Genomic DNA, 19855 nt, shown 5'->3' with positions numbered 1-19855 from the left:
GCTCACGTGTATTCACTATGTGGTCAAGTGGAGTGCAAGTGGAGTGCAAGTGAACAGGGAGGAATATACTTGCTGTTCAAGTGTCATTCATTACTTATAGCTTGGCCCTGAGCAACAACTCCAACTTGTTTTTCCATAAACAGTGTAGCGTCCAAGAAGACTCAGAAACTGTTGACCTGATGGTAACTTAGACAGTAACACACTCCCCCCACCCCAAACAATCACCTTTTTTGGGTGGAGGGAGAGAAGACTGCAGTGGAGAAGGGGGGAATGGGAAAGCCACTGTTTATGCCGCGCAGCTCTGCTCGCGCTGCCTTGCATCCAAGCCATGGTTAGTTCAACCACAGCATGGCTTTGTGCGAGATCTGAACTGAGCTGACACGTAAAATATCAGAGTCTCCGCAGATATGCGATACAGCAAAATCCTCAGTCTGAGGGTTTTTTTCAAATAAAATTTTTTGGATTTTATTCGTGTAATATGTGTTTTTTTTAAAAAAATGGGCCCAAATGGAATGGGCTGCCTGAGGTGGTCAGGAGAGATCCCATTCTCCTAGTTCCACAAAAGATGCAAGACTGAATTATTCAGAGGGCTTTCTACTCAGATTATAGGGCTGTGTCATAAGAAACAGTTCATAGGAGATACCCTGGTAAGGGGCAGGGAATGTAGACGAGGCTATTGCATACTGTATGCTCCTACTGCGTAGTTCGATGTTGCTAAAGATATCACGTTAATTACTTACACTTTAATTCAGAAAGGTTTCATCTATGTGTTTGGCTTTATGCTAGTCTTCAAATTTGCAGCTACATATCATATTATATCTGTTTTCATCGAATGTCCCAGCCATTGAATATATTGCATTTTTGCTGTGAATGTCTTATATTGTATTGTCTTGCAGTATGTAATCCCCCTTGGATCTCAGTGAGAAAGGCAGACTCACTGCATGAGTAAATGGCTGCATTTCGCCATGGATAGCCCCTACTCATTCACAGAACAGACCCCCACCCCCCACCCAGGCAGCAGGAGTTTCTGCAGGCTTGGGAGACTCTGAAAGTTCACACAGTAAATAAAGTGGTTTTTTTAAAGCAACCCCCTTCCCCCCAATGAACAGATTAGTATTAAAATAGATGAGATGAGCCACAAAACAGTTAGTTGCATGTCACTTAAAGGAGGTGATGGGAGGAACAAAGGAGAAAGGGGAAAACTGTTCTACTTAACCCCCTAACAGCTGTGGTATCATTTATTAAGGCTGTCTGGTATGCATCTCACAACACTAATCTGTTCTCTCTCCAACTCAAGGCCATGCCATTGTGAGATTAAAAGGATCAGTTGGAATCAACCTTGTAGGAAAAGCACTTTCTCTGATAGCCTTTAATCACAAACATACAACCAAGAACTCTTCAACGGCAAAGGGGGCATTTCAAGTCTTCTGGAATGGGCTAAAATTAGGACCTATGGATGCATGCTATGATTCACAGCTTCCCCAACCGCCCACTTCTTCCCCCAAATGCTTTGTTATACCAAACAGGATCAGAGCTAGATGGGCAGCTTCCTACAGACAGCCGCATTGTATTGTGATGCTGCTGACATCAAGGGCTCGGGCAGGGGAAGCGCCCGACTGAGTTCTGGCACTCATCATGGTTGTACTATGGGAGGGGGGATATATCGTAATTATTTACCCCCTTGTGTGAGTTCATGCAAACTCCTATCCTGATAGCAGCCAGTTTGGTGTCATGGTGAAAAGCGGCAGGACTCTAATCTGGAGAGCCAGGTTTGATTCCCCCCTCCTCCACTTGAAGCCAACTTCGGAGACCTTGGCTCAGTCACAGCTCCCTCAGAGCTCTCTCAGCCCCACCCACCTCACAGGGTGATTGTTGTGAGGATAATAGTAACACACTTTGTAAACTGCTCTGAGTGGGTATTAAGTTGTCCTGAATGTATAAATTGAATGTTATTATTAATAAATATATAAAATAGTAGAGGAAACTTGCCATGGTAAAAAACAAATTAATTCTTAAAAGCATTATGTGAAATCAAATAAGATTTATGATAATTACTTAGTAATTATTTTTCTTTTTTTCTTTCTTTTTAAAATTTTTTAATTGGATTAGATGTCATTAAATTGTACATTACAATCAGTTTCCTTTAATTTTTCCAATTCTAACCCCCTCCCTTTCCCCCCCTTTTGTTGACTTCCAACAGTTTTCCAACCCCTTGTCCCTTTTCCCTTACTCATTTTAAATTTATTCTATCTGTCAAACGTAAACTTTCACTTTCTTCTAAGCTTATCTATATAACACAGTGCTCCTTCTGTCTTCCTACTTACTTTAACAACTAAACTTAGTAATTATTTTTCAAATTCTGATAGCTGTTACTGAATAACTGACAATTTGAAAAGGAAATGGGGCCACTTTGTCCACTGATTAATCTAAATAGCTCACAGTGATAAATGCGGCATCATTTGTCACAGATAACAAGGTTGCACTTACCTACAGCTGCCGTTCATCAAAAGATCTGCTATGCAGTTCCACACAGGTGACTGTGTGGGAGCAGGTTAGCCATGGGGAACATTCTAGAGCATTCCGACATCCCTTTTCCCATCATGTGATCAGTGGGGGAAAGTACACTTTCTTTCTGTTTTCCTTGGCTGCTGCCAAAGTCCCAATACAAACATGGCAGAGAGCTGCATGGGGGCGGGGGGGGGGGGGCTGACAGGAGCGAATGGACTGCACAGCAGCCCTTTTTTCACCGCCATGTCCTTTGTACAGTCTCACATCAGGCAGCTGCTAAGTTGTGGAGCTACTGCTTTGCCAACATCTATTTTCCTTCTAGCATTAAGATCTACAGAGTAGTGCTTGATGAAGCAGATGACCGTGTTGTTGCTCTGGAAATTGCAAAGGGCAGTTGTGTTAGGCTGTCGTAGCAAAACGAAACAAGAACCCAGTGGCACCTTAAAGACTAACAGCATTTATTTTAATATGCACTTTCATGGGTCACAGCCCACTTTATTAGAGAGAGATGTGATGGAACTTTCCATCAGAACTCCCTTCTGAAATGTAGCCAATGACTCTTGAGCACTGGTGCACTGAGAGCAGAACCACAAGTGACAAAAGGCACAGGTTGGACACTTGTCAGCTCCCCTCAAGTTTTGAATGGGAAATGTAGGCGTCCTGGTCTTGCAGCTTGGCTCTCCGACTGCTGTCCAATGGACTTTTCAACTGTCACTTGTCCAACATTCCACCAAGCTGCCTACATTTCCCATCAAAACTTGAGGGAAGCTGACAAGTGTCCAATCTGTGCCTTTTGTCACTTGTGGTTCTGCTCTGAGTGTTCATTTGTCAAGGGCACCACGCACTCACCATTGGCCTTCACCTAGAAACAGGGGTCAGCAGCTGCTCTGAGAACCTGTTTGCCTCCAGGACAGAGGAAAAGATGACAATTCTTCCTAAATGCCCTTTATTCTGTTCAAGTAAAGCAATAAAGTTCTTCTGACAGCTACAGAGCTGTGTGAGTTGAATGTTCCAAGCAGTTAGGTGCAGTATAAGAACATCATTGTATAGTAGCATGTTGGCATTTATTAAGTCATGAGAATGAAACAGTCCGTTGACGGCTGTATTACCCAGAGAATGCACCAAGCACTTCTTGTTCCGCATTGCATAACACTGTTTAAGAGAGGTATAATAGGAAACTTGTAATAACAACTCTTCCGGAAAGCATCACCTCCACAGAGAAAATCAGTAGGGAATGGAATGTGTGGCAAAAAGATCTAAACTTCAGAAGCTCCAATAGCCACTCAGTGGCCTGTTCTACTTGGCTTACAATGGCAATCTCTAATTTTCCTCTAGAGACTTTCTTCGAGGTTCTGCCAAAACATTGTCCACTGCAGCAATGTGAAACACTTAAAACATACACTAGTGATTTGTAGTCCATTCTCAAATAGCCTCATGATCTTCACAATGGTTCTATGATGATGTTTCCCTTTGCGTGTCGACGTAACACATTGCTGTAGTATTGTCCGTAGGCACTTGGGCCAACTTATCTTGCAATATCATTTTAAAAGAGGCCAAAGTGTTTTTTCTTGCATTCAACTCTTAAAACATGTTTATGGGTAAACCTTGTTCATTAATTTTGTATCTTCTGCTGTTGCCTTCTAGGGAAGCATCTGTTGTGACAGTTATCTGGGGCCTTAAAGGAGTAGGGCTTTTTTCTGGCTCCCCCAGAGCAGAGACCTGATTCCTTTTCTAAGAACGTTTCCTTTGACTGCACTTAAAAGGGTTGCAAAAAAATCCAATTCTGTAGAAGCCTCCTATTCATGTAAGCAAATGACACGAAGGGTCTGCATAATGAAAAAAAGAGCTGAAAATGCACACAGAAATTGCTGGTTCGGCTTGTTAAAGTGGTTTCCAGAATGATGGAACAGAGCTGGGAAACGAGGCTTTAACGACTCCCTCCTACTGGAAATGCATCGAACAACCCCAGGATTCCCTGGGAGCCCAAAGCTTCTGTTTGCTCTTGAAATCCTCCAAGAGACTAAGTGCTTACTTGACTTCCATCCAACATTCAATCCCTGAAACATTCAATCCCTGATGACCTACTGAGAAATAAAAACCAAGTACGAGAATTGAAGGAATGGGTGTTCAACAAGGATGGACTTTGGGATCAGGATGCGGTTGCGTGCTGTCTTACGGCACCCTTATTTAAGTCCTTTAAAAGTGATCATTGTAGGTCCTTCTATCTGGAGAAATTAGACACCCTGGAATTAAGAACGGCTTTCACTTCTTTAAGATTCCAATCTATGCCCTCAATGATCTGTACTGGCCGTTTCCGTGGTATCTCTGCCCCCTCTAGATTTTGCCTCTCTGACATGGGGGAAGTGGATGACGTGGTACACTACATTCTGAGGTGCCCGTGGCACGAAGCTCCCAGACAAAGGTTTATTATCCCTATCATTCCGTGGTGTCACAGTATGTCTGAACAGGACTTGGTTATATTTTTACTTTTGGACATAGATCCCTATGTTTCCAACAGAGTGGCTTTATTTGTGTTAGCGGCAAGGAAGATTAGACTGAGCTTGGGACTTACTGTAAGTCATTGATTTTATTGTCCATTTTATTCAATTGTGATATTGCTGAGCTCTTTTGTTTTACTGTTTTAATTATTATGGCCTATGGCTAAGACAATAAACACGAGTGAAGTGACTCCATCCTACTGAAGTTTCTTTCATTTCAGTTCTTGCATAACGGCTGAGCAAGCAGGCCAGGCAGTTGTGGGCCATCTGGCAGCATCTTGTTTTCCTTAATGACAAGTCTGTCTGTACTCATGCAATCAATTGGATCTGAAGGGGCTAGATTGAGCCCTTAACATTAACTTCATGGGTGGGAAGAGATGTGCGCAGTGCGCATGAGGGCATTGTTTTCTTCAGCACTTCCTGGGCAATGGCATTGAGTGGCTCATAGAGATCAAATCACAAAAGGTTTCTTTGTGTTGGGGAGGGGAGAAGAGATGGCACAGTGCCATCAGTGCCAGCACCGCCGTCGCTCTCTGTCTTAGTACATTTTTACACACAATACAAGGAAAGGCTGGAGGGGTATCCAAACAGGGATGCTGCAAAGCAGATTAGGGTAGGAGTATCCACCCCTCATCATGGGAATGAAACTACAAGGCACAAAGAAACAAGGCATAGCAGCAGGACTCAAAGGTAACAATGAATTGGCTTTGTCACTAGAGCAAGGATTTTTAATTTTGCTGCACTCTGCTGGTTGTCAGTGGACTGCTCTCCAGCTTGTGGGCCGTGCCGGCGCTGCTTCGCCAGTAAGTTCCCCACCATTGCGCACGTGCAGCCAACGTGCATGCAGCGGACTGAAACTCATGCGGGGAGGGGGGGGGACCCTAGATCAGATCTGAACCGGCACCAGTAATGGAACAGAATTATTTCAGAACCACCAGAACTGAAACCGAAAAGGAAATTTTCTCAGTGCATCCCCCTAAATGACATTATTGTTGCTGTAGAAACAGTGGTTCAGTCAGTCATCAGGGTAAGGAAATGCACTGCCTCGCTTCAGTTTTAAGTGGACCGTGCATTTTGTGGATACCTGAGTGGGAGTAAACAGTGCAAAAAGGAGGAGCTCTGTGCAGAAGATGAAGGTTGCTACACTGAAACGGGAGGAATTTTCTACAAACAGGATGAGTGGAAATACACATATTTAAGGTCTAAAGCAGCAAACTAAACATTTATTCCCAACAAGGGACAGATGTTGTACAGAATTTCTTTTTAATTCACTTAAATTGCTTACGGCCAAAATTGGCCTCTTCCCGCCAACTTTGTTATCAATAAAGAAATAATGGGAATAAAAAGCATTTGCTTCTGAGGAACAACTCTGCTTGTCCCTTTTGAACTGGCATAAGAAACTTCTTCTGGAAGTTGAACTAATATTTGAAATGGAGTACCACACAAAAGTCTATGAATGGGGACTTAGGTAAACTCCAAAACACAACCCTTTCTGATCACAGACGGCACCCAACAATCAGCCGTGAATTCTTCCTACTTTCCCCCAAAAGACTGTAATTGGTTTTCACAAAAAAGGAATTAGGATCAAACTTGCTTCATGGATTGCCCTGGTTCAACATGAGAAGACGAGTCCTTATCACAGGAGGAGGACAACCTACCCCCAAACCTTGCCCTGGCAGACCCCTCCTGGACCCTGAGCCAGCACTGGCCCCTGCCCCTGAGCTAGCAGGGCCCTCAACTTTGGAGCCCCCAGTACGGACCTGCTAGCTGCCAGATCCGTCACAGTCTCCTGAATGACCCCAGGAGCAGAGAAGGCAAAGGACTAGAGCAGAGAACTGGACCAGGCATAGGAATGTGAGTTTGGCTGCCCAAGGCATTCCCCCTGCCGAGGAAGTAGCAGGAGAGATCACTAAGTCACTGTAGGATCTGGGCCCCAATACTCCTCAGGAGTATGGCAGATGACTCAGTTGGGAGATGACTCAGCTTACAGATCAAGATGGTTAGTCCTGTTAGTTTGTCTATAGCAGTAGAAAAGAGCAAGAGTTCAGTAGCACCTATAAGACTAACAAAATTGGTGGCAGGGCATGAGTTTTTGTGAGTCACAGCTCACTTCTTCAGGTATCTTCAGCTTATAGAACTTTACTTTACTTGGTATTTAGCCCTCCCTCCCCACAAGCAGGCTCATGACGGGGTACAACATTCATAAAATACATAATTATATAAATACAATTAAAATCATATCATAAAATCCTAACTCAGATGGCCTATTGCACATTCCTGCCCTCAAATACAAAGAGGGAGACACCTGGATGGACGGGATGTCATTGGATAGGAGACGGTGATGGGAGGCTCAATTATGGTCCTAATACTGGCCTCAACCGTATGCCCGGCAGAACATCTCCATCTTGCAGGCCCACCAAAAGGATACCAGATCTTGGTGAGCCCAAGTGTCTTCAAACGGAGAGTTCCACCAGGTTGGGGCCAGGACCAAAAAAGCCTTGGCCCTGGTTGAGGCCAAACAAGCCTCCCTGGGGCCAAGGATCACCAACAAATTCTTATCTGCTGAATGAAGCACTCTCCGGGGTACATACGGGGACCAGGTATACTGGTCCCAGTCCATTTAGGGCTTTAAAGGTCAACACCAACTCCTTGAAATGGACCCAGAACTCCACGGGAAGCTAGTGAAGCTGCTGCAAAACTGGTGTAATATGTTACCTGAATGGAACATCCATCAGGACCTGAGCAGCAGCATTCTGGACCTGCTGTAGTTTCCAGGTCAGACCCAAGGGTAGCCCTGCATAGAGGGAGTTATAGTAATCTAGCCTAGAGGTAACCGTTGCATGGATCACTGTGGTTAGGTCCTGGACTGAAAGATAGGGGGCAAGTTGCCTGGCCTACCATAGTTGGAAAAAAGCAGTCCGGGCCACAGACGTGACCGGAGCCTCCATAGATAAGAAGGAATCCAGGATCACACCAAGACTCCTGACTGACGAGACAGGCACCAACGGGGCTCCCTCAAAGGCCGGAAGACAAATCCCCATATCCTGCAGCCCACAGCTCAAGTACAGGACCTCCGTCTTCGCAGGGTTCAGCTTCAGTCTGCTCTGCTTCACCCAACCAGATACCGCCCCCAAGGCTCTCAACAGGACATCCGGGGCCAAATCAGGTTGGCTGCCCATCAACAGATAACTGGGTGTCATCCACATACTGGTGACAACCCAGTCTGAAACTCTGCACCAACTGGGCGAGGGGGTGCATATAAAAGTTGAACAACAGGGGAGAGAGTATCGCCCCCTTTGGGATGCCGCACACCAATGGCTGGTGCACGGATACTCTCTCCCCCAGCGCTACCCTCTATCCCCGACCGTGGAGAAAGGAGACAAGCCACTGCAATCCCCCTCGAATCCCCACATCAGCGAGTCGGTGGGCGAACAACTCATGGTCGACCATGGCGAATGCTGCGGAGAGATCTAGTAATATCAGCAGCACCGACCCACCTTGGTCCAGGTGTCTGTGGAGATCATCTGTGAGGGCAACCAACACTGTCTTCGTCCTGTGGCCTGGACGGAAGCTAGACTGGTATGGGTCCAGGACAAAAGTCTCTTCCAGGAAAACCTGCAGCTGCTCGACCACCGTAATGAGGAACTGAGCCTCACCTGTAGGGGAAATTCCTTAGATAACACTACAGTGAGGCTAGAGCCAATGTTGCTGGTTAGCTCACCAGTTGCCTGACTGACTTCCTTAAATTTTGGAGCCTTGTTACCGGACCCTTGGACTGCCTTTTGGGTTACATTACCTGATCCTGGACTTGCGTTTGGATTGTGTTACCTGATCCTGGACTGTGAATTGGAATTTTTGGAATTGTCTTTGGATTATATTACCAGACCCTAGACTGTGTCATGAGAGCCGCAGCTGTTGAAGACCCTATAAATTTCTGGGGTTTGTCCCCCTACCTGGGGAGCAGAACAACTTGCTTAATTAAAAATTCTTGTTTGTCCTAGCGTGAGTGTCTCTGGGCCACTAGAACCTTGATTTTCCCTTACATTTAGGGACTCATTTTTCTCTTTGACTATTATTAAAAACTATGGCTAAATTTAGACAATGAGTACACAATGACATTGAGTGTAGTATATAGAAAACCTCGGAATTTATACTTTTTATTTTATTATTGAATAGTTTATTTGTATTTATATAATTTATAATATGCCTTTCTCACTAAGACTCAAGGCAGATTACACAGTGAGTTAGTACAATTTCAAAGACATTTCAATAAACAATTTAATAGGGGATATACATGCAAATATGCAAACATTTAAAACCAGCAGGAATTCAATATAGCATTGAAGAAATGCTGAAACAGAGTAAAAGAACTTCTAAGACTGAAATATTAAACAATACAGAAACTAACCAGTAGGAGACCACTTCCCTACAGTACAGCTCTTCTATCTAAGTAAAAAGCTCTCTTGAATAATTCAGTTTTGCATAGTTTGCAGAAAGCCGGGACAGTGGGAGCTTTCTTGACCACTTCAAATAGGCTGTCACATAAGGAAAGAGCCACCATGGAGAAAGCATCTATGCAGGCAGTTGTTGAGTTTGCCCATGTGCAAGGTGGCACCTGCATAAGGCCCTGTTCAGGTCAACGAAGCTACCTTGGTAGAACATAGGGAAAGAGGCGGTCTCATAGATATGAAGAACCAAGGCCATGAAGAGTTTTGAATGTGAGAACCAATACCTTGAATTGAGTCCAGTAACTGATAGCCAGACTATTCTGTCTAGTTCAGTGATTCTTGCCAAGTAGGCAATCTGTGTGAAGTCTGACTCCTTATGACAACTTACTTTGGATATTGAAGCCTTTATTGGTACTGGATGCTGGCTTGCAATTGAAGACAGAGAGGAGGTACTCAATATGGCGGTTTGATAAGGACTGTCTGGAAGTCAAAAATGAGCTCACCTCTCATATCATGCGTATAAGATCGCTATGGAATCAGATAGTCAAAATCTTTTACATCATCTCTCGGTACTAAAGAAATCTTATAAACAGATAGTTGCCTGGAAGAAGAAAGCTGACGTAATGGCAACATGGGACTGACTAATTCAGGCAGCTAAAGACAAAAATTCCTTGAACTATTTGAAAGTTTTTGAAATTGACATCTAAAGACTCCCCCAAGAGCCCCTCCCCGTAGACTCTTCAATTACAGTGGACTTTGATTCTATACCTAAGGCTAGACTATGGGATAAATTAGAAGTCACATTCATAGATTTAAGGCTTCTACACTTAATTCAAGCCCTGTTCCAATATATCTTTCAGCATTAGATGCCACAAGAATGGGTATCTCACTAACACCTTTTTAACACCAAAAGATATGAAACAAGGTTGCGTATTGGCACTATTGCTATTCATTTTTTATATCAAGGACTTGATTCTTACCCACCTCCCCTAGCTGATTGGAAGATTTTTGTTCTATTATATGCCAATGAGATGCTATTACTATCCAGAACCCCAATGGGCCTCAGAAGGACATTGAAGGCGTTTAGCCATTTTTGTAATGAGAACCAGCTAGAGATCAACTATCAAAAAACCAAAATTATGTCATTTGGTAAGAAACCCAAAGTCAGGGCATGGAGTATAAATGGTCACAGAGTAGAGCAGGCGATGAGCTTCAAGTACTTGGGGGTGATGTTACAATTGTTTGGGGCAAGAAATGCCTATCATGGAAGAAGAAAGCTGACGTAATGGCAACATGGGGCTGACTAATTCAGCCAGCTAAAGACAAAAATTCCTTGAACTTTTGGAAATTTATTTATTTATTATTTATTTGATTTGATTTATACCCCGCCCTCCCCACAAATGGGCTCAGGGCGGCTAACAACATTCATAAAACAGTGAATTAATCACAAAACCATAAAATCAATAATAATCTTTAAAAAGTCATTAAAATAGGCCAGGTGCAGGCTATTTAAATAAATATTTGGGAGTCCGTATATGGGCATAGTAGATGGCCAAGTGCAGCCCCAGAAAAAGTGGTGGTCTTAGATGTAAGAAGGGGGACACCCGCTGGCACTCAGCCAAAGGCCCAGCGGAACATCTCCATTTTACAGGCCCTGCAGAACTGTAACAGGTCCCACAGGGCCCGGATCTCCAGCGGGAGAGCGTTCCAACAGGACGGGGCCAGGGTGTCATGTCTGAGCCCCATCCATGCCAATGCTAATACTGAACCAATGTTTCATACAGTCACTATTGCCAATGCTGTAACTGTTTCTTTCACAGGCTGCTTGCAGGTGCTTATCTAATTGACAACAGAAACTTTCAGTGTTCATGACCTTGTTGACTACTCACTCCCATGCATTGCTAGGTCTCGACTTTGATCTCTTGCTTTCTCAGTGTCTCAGCTTGGTACTACAGCTATGTGAGATGTTCTCCGGGCAAATTCATGCCACAAATCCTGTTTACTGTTGGGAGGGGGGAAGGAGCAACCATGTGTGTTAAGAGGAAGGTTTTCCCCAAGAATTACTATTCCTGTCAATCTTGCTCTTACTGCTTAGATGTTTACTTTGCTTCTGAGTAACCCTATGGACATATATATGGAAATGATTTGATTTCTGAATAAAACCATTTAACCAAGAGCCTGGACCTCTTGTTGCAATGGTCCAGGGATGTGTCTGCCATATCCTGTCATCCATAGCCTGACCAGAATAAGCCCTGGACCTGGTTGAGGCCAGACGGATGTCCTTTGGCTGGGGACCACCAGGAGTCGCTTGTCTGCAGAACACAATGCCCTGCAGGGGACATAATGGAAGAGGCGGTCTCTTGACATCTAAACTCTGCACAGGCTACTTTAAGGTGTTTTTTATACTAAAGGTAAGCATTATATACCAGCGGCCCTCGAATTATATCAGACCCAAACTGTAACCCAACTTCTGTATGGACAATACTGGGTCCATCATCATCTTTTTTTGCCCCATTAGAGAGAGTATGATTGAAATTTCTAAGAGCAGTACTCCGTCTCCCTAGTTGTGTTTAACAGCACTAATTCTCTGGGATTGCTTTTGATCCCTTTGGTTAAAGGCAGCCCATCATGTTAACCATTCTAGGCCTCTCTCCAGAGACTCTATTAATAATGGGTTTACCAGGCAAAAGCATTCATTAAGCAAAGGGTGTCAGACAATGAATGACAGGGAGACATTAAGAGAGCTCCAAATTTTTTTGGCTTCAGAGAACATGAGATATGTTGTATTCCTGGCTGCTTACCTTTCGTTATTAGAGATTCCGACCAACCACTGGGCTTTCTCTATAGCGAGGTGGAATGTACTTCCCCTTGTGGTGGTAGAGGTGCGATAAAGATCCCCATGTTTGAGAGGATTTGCCCTTGTGGAGCTGGTACGGTTGAAACAATGTTTTACTCCACTACCGATTCTATCAGGAAATTCACACAAAATTTATTCTCCCCTTGTTTGTAAGGTTTTCAGGCTGCTCTGACCCTGTGTTTACCAGGAAGCCCCTACTAGATGCTAATTCACAGATTACAGTTCCCTGTGCTTGGTTTTTTGCAGCTGCCTGCAAAATCTGCAAGGAGATATTGCTAAGTGTAACCGATTAACATAATTTATTTAATCTGTAAAAAATTTATATCCAATATTTAATATTTAATATTTAAAAATTTATATTCAATTTATGTGGACTGTTTTAAATAATTAGTGCTGGTCTTTGACTGTATTAATAAATAATTCTACATTTAATTGCAATAAGAACTCTGTCCTAGCAGTGGCAATTGTAATGCTATGGAGCCTGTTTCATGGTTTGTGTTAGTCCCAGGACAGTAGAATCTGGAACAGTTCCAGCTCAGATTTTACTCCTGTCTGAGTAAACTGGCTGAAGGACTGCTAGAGAAGGCCTGTATTGGGCCTTGTGTTCTTTGCTTTTCTGCTGAATAAAGTTACTCTGTGTTGACTAAAAGAGACCCTCTGCATATTCCTAGATGGTTGCTGAATCTTACAGTGATGAAATTGAGAATTATGGAAAGAACCAGTCACTGGAAGGAAAAAGGGAGGTGGGTGGTGGGTGGGCATACATGAAAGAGACAGGAAAAAACAGCCCTCAAAAAGCATTGAGCTGAGAGGTGCACATTGATCATCTCTGTTAAAACAGAAGTAGCTGAGGAGCCCCAATCATTATATGGATGGTTCCAAGGCTGCCATGTCACTGTGTGAGCTCTATCAACCCTTCCCTCCAAGGACTCCACCACAAAAAAGAAGACAGCCTGGGAGGAGGAGGGATTCCTTGGGTCAGGCAGGGGCATTTCCAAAGGCCTCGGGGGAAAGCCTCTCAGCTTTGGATCCCAGGCCTCTGGTAAGCTACACCTCTAGGTGCCTCCCCTTAGGGAGGCGTGCAGGCAAAGCCTCTGGGAAAGGGCCTTGGAACCGAAGGCTCTGTCAGGCCACATTTCCAGGCTTCTCCCTGCAGAACTGAGGGACCAGGTGCCTTTCATCAGGCTGGCATTTTCCGGCATCTTGAAGAGGCCTCTCATGAGCAATAACGATGAAGGGAAAGACAGAAACTTTTTTCTTTAAATGTAGTTTTATTCTTCACTAGAATTACTATTGATGGTTAAATTTTTTAAAAAGAAATAATTCTCCTCAGCCTCAAGGATGAGATAAGGGGAAAAAAAGAGAACAGGAATGGAGATCCTTTCTCTGTGGTGGCAAAGGCAACTGAGGGAATAGAGCTCCTCCTCCTGGTCATGTGATGATTTTGGCGGGAAGGTGCCAAAGGGAGGAGGGGCATCTTGATCTTTCTAGAAAGCTCTGGAAATCTCCGTGGCTGGCCTGCGTGTGAAGAGTCCCAATGTGGGACTGCACAGAAGCCATGATCTAAAAGTTCTTGCATCATCACAAAGCAACTGGACTAATGGATTCTATTTGGAGCACTCTGATTGTTGCTCTTAGTTGTGTAGAGAACTTCTAAGTATCAAGTGACTTCACCAGCTTAAGTATGATACCTGTTCCAAGTATAAGCAAAGATCCTCTCTTGGAGAAAAAGGGATACTCTCTCTCAGCATGATCAGGAGATGGCTACAAAAACATTTAATGTGATGACTATGACTGAGCTGTAGCATGTTTCCAGCTGAGAACTAGGTTGTTGTGAAGTAGCATAATGTCGAGTATGTACAGTGGTTTGGGTATGCATGCCAGTTTTTGAAGTAAAGAGACTCTATGATTCAAATCAGAGTTTATCCTTCATTTCACGTAATCCTGTTTCTGAACTCTCCTTCCCAGGTTTCTGGCAAGGACAGGCATTAGCTGGAGTGCATTTTCTTGCATTCATATACAGACGTCATAGAAAAGCCAAAGTGGTGTTAGTAGGGTATGTGTGCTGGGATCATTGCTCCCACTCACAGCACCTCCATGAAAGGCAATCTCTGGTCCATTTACCTGTCAGTATAAATTATGGTGCAACTAATTAGATTCTTTTGATGGTGCCAGAGGATCTTCAGCCAATATGACTGCACTATCTATTCATCCTCTGGAATGTATTTGTGTTGGATACTTCTTGCAAGTGAAGAGATGGGGCTCTTAGAAGTGGAATCTGTTTTCATCAGTTCCAAAACTGAATCTTCCCTCCTTTTCCTAATATTAGAGTTCAGAGCCTCCCTAAATCCAGTGTGTAGATGACACCCAACATGACATTTCATTATCCAAGGCTCCAAATGCACCTGTTTTGGTTTTGAAGTGGTGCTTTGAAGTCAATGTCAGGTGGCAGAACAAGCTGAAGCTGAATCCAGACAAGACAGAGGTAATGGCAGTCAGGAAGGCTGATGTGCTAGAGGGATTCTATCCACTCATCCTGGATGGAGTGCAGTGAGCTTTTTTGGAGCAGGTTAAGAGCTGGTGGGTGTTCATAGACCCAGCTTTAGTGTTTGAAAAGCAGGTCAGCACAGTGGCCAGGAGCACCTTCTAACAGCAGCATCTGGTTCACCAACTTTCTTAAACTCAGCAGATCTGTCTACACTGATCCACGCTTTTGTAATCTCATGATTGACCTACTATAACGTGCTTTATGTTAAGCTGCCCTTGAATATGGCCTGGGAACTGCAGCTGGTCTAGAACGTGACAGCCCAATTAATGTCAGGGGCTAACTGATAGGAGCGTAACATTACCCATTGTGAAACAAGTACATTGGTTGCCAGTTTGCTTCCGAGTTCAGTCCAAAGTGCTGCTTATAACCTTTAAAGCCTTTCACGGCCTCAGGCCCACGTATCTGGAAGGCTGTCTCCTTCGTATCTTCTTGTGTGCCAACTACAGTCTTCAGACTGCCACCTGCTGGCTGTTCCCCGAGTCAGGGTGGCCAGTCAAGCATCTGCCAGAGCCTGGGCAGATGTTCTGTTCCTATCACAATGGGTAATGCTATGTTCCCATCACAGCTCCTCCACTGTGGAATGGGCTCCCTGAAGAAGAGAGTCCCCTCATTGGAGACCTTCAGTTGGAGCTGCAAGTCTTGTCTATTTGCCAGGGCTTTTGGTGGGATATGAACAGCAGGCATATTGGTGGGGGGGGGGGAGGCATTCTCGGTTTTTATTTGGTTTTAATTGGTAATGTTTTAATAGCTACCTTGAGCCAAAGGGAAAGGTGGGGTATAAATAGATTAACGAATAACATATCCATGACAGATCTACAGTTTTGCTATGGTTCAAAATTTATATCCGCTACAAACTTTGTGAATTTAGCCCTTCAGTAAGCCGCTTTGTCTCAGACTCAGCCCTCCAATGGCAAGATGGGACAGTGATGCCGACTCACCTGACAGGACAGTCATCGGGATTGCTGAGATCCATTCGGTTAACAATCTCTGAACACTCAAGTGCATACTAGCAAAATGAAGATCATTCCCAAATGACCAGTCAGCTGAGCCGCCTCTTCTCTGGGTCAAGCCAAATGAAATGCAATCCAATGAGCTCCCACTTGCTCAGCCATTTTCCTTTGATCAGACCTATGACATTAATGAAATGGGCAACTCAGCAGGCCTTGGACATGGGGTGGGGGGCGCACTGCATGTCTTTCTGTGTGTGTAACTCTCTTGATAGTAAGCTGCTTTTGTCTAAGGTGGGAACGCTTCCTGACTCCTCCTCTGTCTCTGTGTCTCTTGGGAGGTTTCTTCTTACCTCATGGCCTTCCGAAGGGGGAGGATGTATTTTTCAGAGCTCCTGCCATTAAGGCCTCACCTACAGACCCACCTGCAGCCTCGCCACTGGATTATTCTGGCCATGGTATTTATAGAGAAAGCGACTCTTTAGACTAGGACTCTTTCTTTCTACTCCAAGATATTGCCATGAATGGAATTTACCTCAATAAACTGTAAGTTCCATCTTTCTACAATTTGATTGTCTCAGGATTAATTACTGCATGTTGGGGAAAATGCTTCCGACTAAGTAACTCTGCTACCAAATGAAATGTAACTATTTCTAATAGACACAACACCAAGGGCACTCTTTATACATTCACTTTTCTTTTCCTCTAAAGGGAATCTTGCATTGGATTGCAAGCTTTCAGACCTTAAACAGCTATATTTAGAGTATTTAAAGGATGTTTTGCTTCTGTGAGATCAATATGGAAACATTTGGTCTGATCTTCACAACACCATAGTGTTTTGACAGTCTTTTGAAACTGGGGGTGGTATACTAAGGGACATGACATACAAGTTCAATCTTTGGTAGCTACATCAACAGAAATGAAGATCAACAGATCATGGAAACACAGATATTGAGGACTACTTCCAGACTTCTGGCATCCATTATCTGCAGCCTTCATAGAAAAAGAGGATATTGTTTTCTTTTGCCTTTTCCGGTTTGACAGAACTGTTGATGAAATTGGCTGTTATTGACCCAAACCACAGAAAATAGCTGTGCACTAGGAAATCTCACATATTCCACTGCTTCTCGTTTGTGTAAGAGCATTTTTAGTAATAGAATGTGGAGGCTTTCCCAGTGAGTTCCTTTTTTGATTCAAGTTAATTGCCTTGTAATGTCTTTTTCCTTTTTTGCTCATCTCTTGTCTTTGTACTTTTTGTCTGTTAAGAGAGTTATTTTCACTAGAATTCTGACATAAGAAATGGAATGCGCGAAATCAACAGCAGCTTTTTCTGTGGTGGCCCCTACCCTGTGGAACAACCTGCCTGAGAAGGTCACGAGAGTCGCCACTCTCCTAGCTTTTTGCAAACGATACACAACCAAATTATTCAAAAAGGCTTTTGTATTGTAGGGAGGGGCTCTCAGATGCTTTGCTAATGAGTTAAGGGCAAGCGGTTGTTTCTACAAACCCCTCTCGCTTCCCCGATGGGAAGCTACCCATATTCCAGTACTATGGTTCTACCTGATACTGGCATAGTGATGCCTCTGAGCTGGAACAGAAAGAGTCTGTGGCTGCAATCCTAAGAACACTTGCCTGGGAAGAAGCATCATTGAATGGGACTGATCACTGAATAGACCTGTTTGATGGGCAGGAGAAGCTTCTGCCTTCTGTTTTCCCTGGTCAGAGCAGACCAGTCGGATTCAAAAGGTGAATGCAACTCTGAAGGGGAGGATGGGGGCTTTTTTTCTGGGGAAAGAGGTGGTGGAACTAAGTGGTGCAACTCAGGACCGCACAATTACGTCACTTTGGGTCAGCTAGAACAAGGGGGGATGGTCACATGGCTGGTGGCCCTGCCCCCTGATCTCAAGATAGAGGAGAGTTTAGATTGCCCTCCATGCCACACAGTGTGGAGGGCAATCTAAACTCCCCTCTGTCTGGAGATCAGGGGGCGGGGCCACCAGCCATGTGACCATTTTCAAGAGGTGCTGGAACTCCGTTCCACCGCACTCCAGCTGGAAAAAAGCCCTGGGAAAAACCATGAGGCAGTTTAAATGGGGGGGGGCAGACAGTTGGTTTTTGAAGGGAGAAGGGATAGGAGTTATCCTGAGCTAGGCAGGCAGTCCTCTAGGGAATGTAGTTGTTTACTTTTACAGGCAGGGACTGGGGTGCTATTCCCAGATAAAAGCATTGAAAAGTGCCACACTGTCTAGATACCATTGTTATTCTAAAAACTGCTGAAAGCATAAACCTGGTAATGTTGAAGTATAGCACCTCCCATCCCCAGAACTGTGTCAGCTTGTGGGCTCAAGTGGGAAGGAATACAAGTCACATTCACCATAAAAATGAACTTTAAAAAAATATATCTGCTTTATGTAGTCCTCCACCCAGACTCCCCACTACACTGTCTGTATGAACCAGGCAAAAGGGGTCTGAAGTTATAACTGACTAGCAACCAAGTCCACTGTACAAATGGCTACTACCCTACACAGCGGCCCGATTTCAGCCTGTTTGAGGCTGAATTGGGCCCATTTGGGGCCGAAATCAGGCCGCTGCGGCGCTCAGGAATTCTGCCGAGGTGGCACAATGGGCCCTGGAGTGCTCCTGCATTCCGCAGTGTGCTGATTTCGGCCCCAAATGGGCCCAATTCAGCCTCAAACAAGCGCAGGAGCACTCCAGGGCTCGTAGTGCCAGCCCAGCCTGCTTGGGGCTGCTGCTGCACCTGGCTTTTCGGGGTGTCTGGAAGCCCTAAGGTGAAAGGAAGGCCTGGCCCTGTGGCCCTGGGACTTCCCACTGCCACACCAGGCCTTGCTGCAGCCATGCTGGGCCTTCCTGGCCCTCTGGAAGCCCCAAGGCAGCAGGAAGGCCCAGCGCCATGGCTCCAGGCCTCCCCACAGCTGCGCTGGGCCTTCCCAGGCCTCCAGAGGTCCCAAGGAGGCTGCGGGAAGGCCCAGCGCCATGGCTCCAGGCCTCCCCACAGCTGTGCTGGGCCTTTCCAGGCCTCCAGAGGTCCCAAGGAGGCAGCGGGAAGGTAAACTGTGTTGCCGCCGACTCAATTTTTATCCCCGCAAAGTGCTCCTGTGCCAGGATAAAAAATGAGTCGTTGACAAAACAGTTTGCCTTTTATGTCTTCGGATGTGCTCTCTGGTTAATGAGCCTGCTGACTGTGTCAAAGTAGACACAACACAGCACAAATCCTCTTCACACACTTAACATGGACAGTGAACCTGATATTAAATACAGAAGGGTGTGGGTGGTGAGGTGCTGCGCAACTCTCCAGCATAAGGGATTTCTTAATGGTAAAAAGACAGAATATTGTGACAAGTGAAAGGCCTGGATAAGTGGGCGTGGCATCTTGATCATCATGGCTTCCTGTAGAACCTCATCAAAATGCACCTCCTATGCACTGCTGGGAACAGTTGTCAAAAGGACGTGTGGTGGAGTGAGATGCCATTTCTTTTTCAATGGATGAAAACATTACCCAAGGAAGGAGCAGAGTCACACCAATATTGTGAACGGTAACTAAGAAAACATTTCAGCACTACAACTGTCTGGGCAAGGCTCATTTGAAATGGGCAATGCAGAGCTTGAGGCTTCAACTGCTGGAGGAAGATGCTCTCTCTGGGCATCGCCGGAGTCTCATTCCACTTAGGCTTGCCCAGGCTTAATCTTCTTATAATAACATAACATAATAACATTCGATTTATATACCGCCCTTCAGGACAACTTAATGCCCACTCAGAGCGGTCTACAAAGTGTTATTATTACCCCACAACAATCACCCTGTGAGGTGGGTGGGGCTGAGAGAGCTCCAGAGAACTGTGACTCGCCCAAGGTCACCCAGCTGGCTTTGTGGAGGAGTGGGGAATCAAACCCGGCTCTCCAGATTAGAGTCCTGCCGCTCTTAACCACTACACCAAACTGGCTCTCATGAAGCGGTAGAGGCAGGCCCTTGGAGGGAAAGCCATTTGTGGATTCAGCTGCAGGAGGGGAAGAAAACCGTCACTATCAGT

The 19855-nt window shown here is 44.9% G+C and overlaps 1 protein-coding gene across 1 annotated transcript in view; it reads right to left on the bottom strand.

Annotated features, from left to right (window-relative positions):
- The window catches only part of PCLO (piccolo presynaptic cytomatrix protein), a 303767-nt gene that overhangs the window by 161123 nt on the left and 122789 nt on the right, over positions 1 to 19855 (bottom strand). Inside the window, exon 7 of the mRNA XM_055000594.1 lies at positions 17435 to 17438. Coding sequence (XP_054856569.1) covers positions 17435 to 17438 — 4 coding nt within the window. The remainder of the gene's footprint in view (positions 1 to 17434; positions 17439 to 19855) is intronic.

Source organism: Eublepharis macularius, chromosome 16 (genome assembly GCF_028583425.1).
Source record: "Eublepharis macularius isolate TG4126 chromosome 16, MPM_Emac_v1.0, whole genome shotgun sequence".
In the NCBI taxonomy this organism is placed as follows: domain Eukaryota; kingdom Metazoa; phylum Chordata; class Lepidosauria; order Squamata; family Eublepharidae; genus Eublepharis; species Eublepharis macularius.
This window is presented reverse-complemented; position numbering and strand designations above follow the sequence as displayed.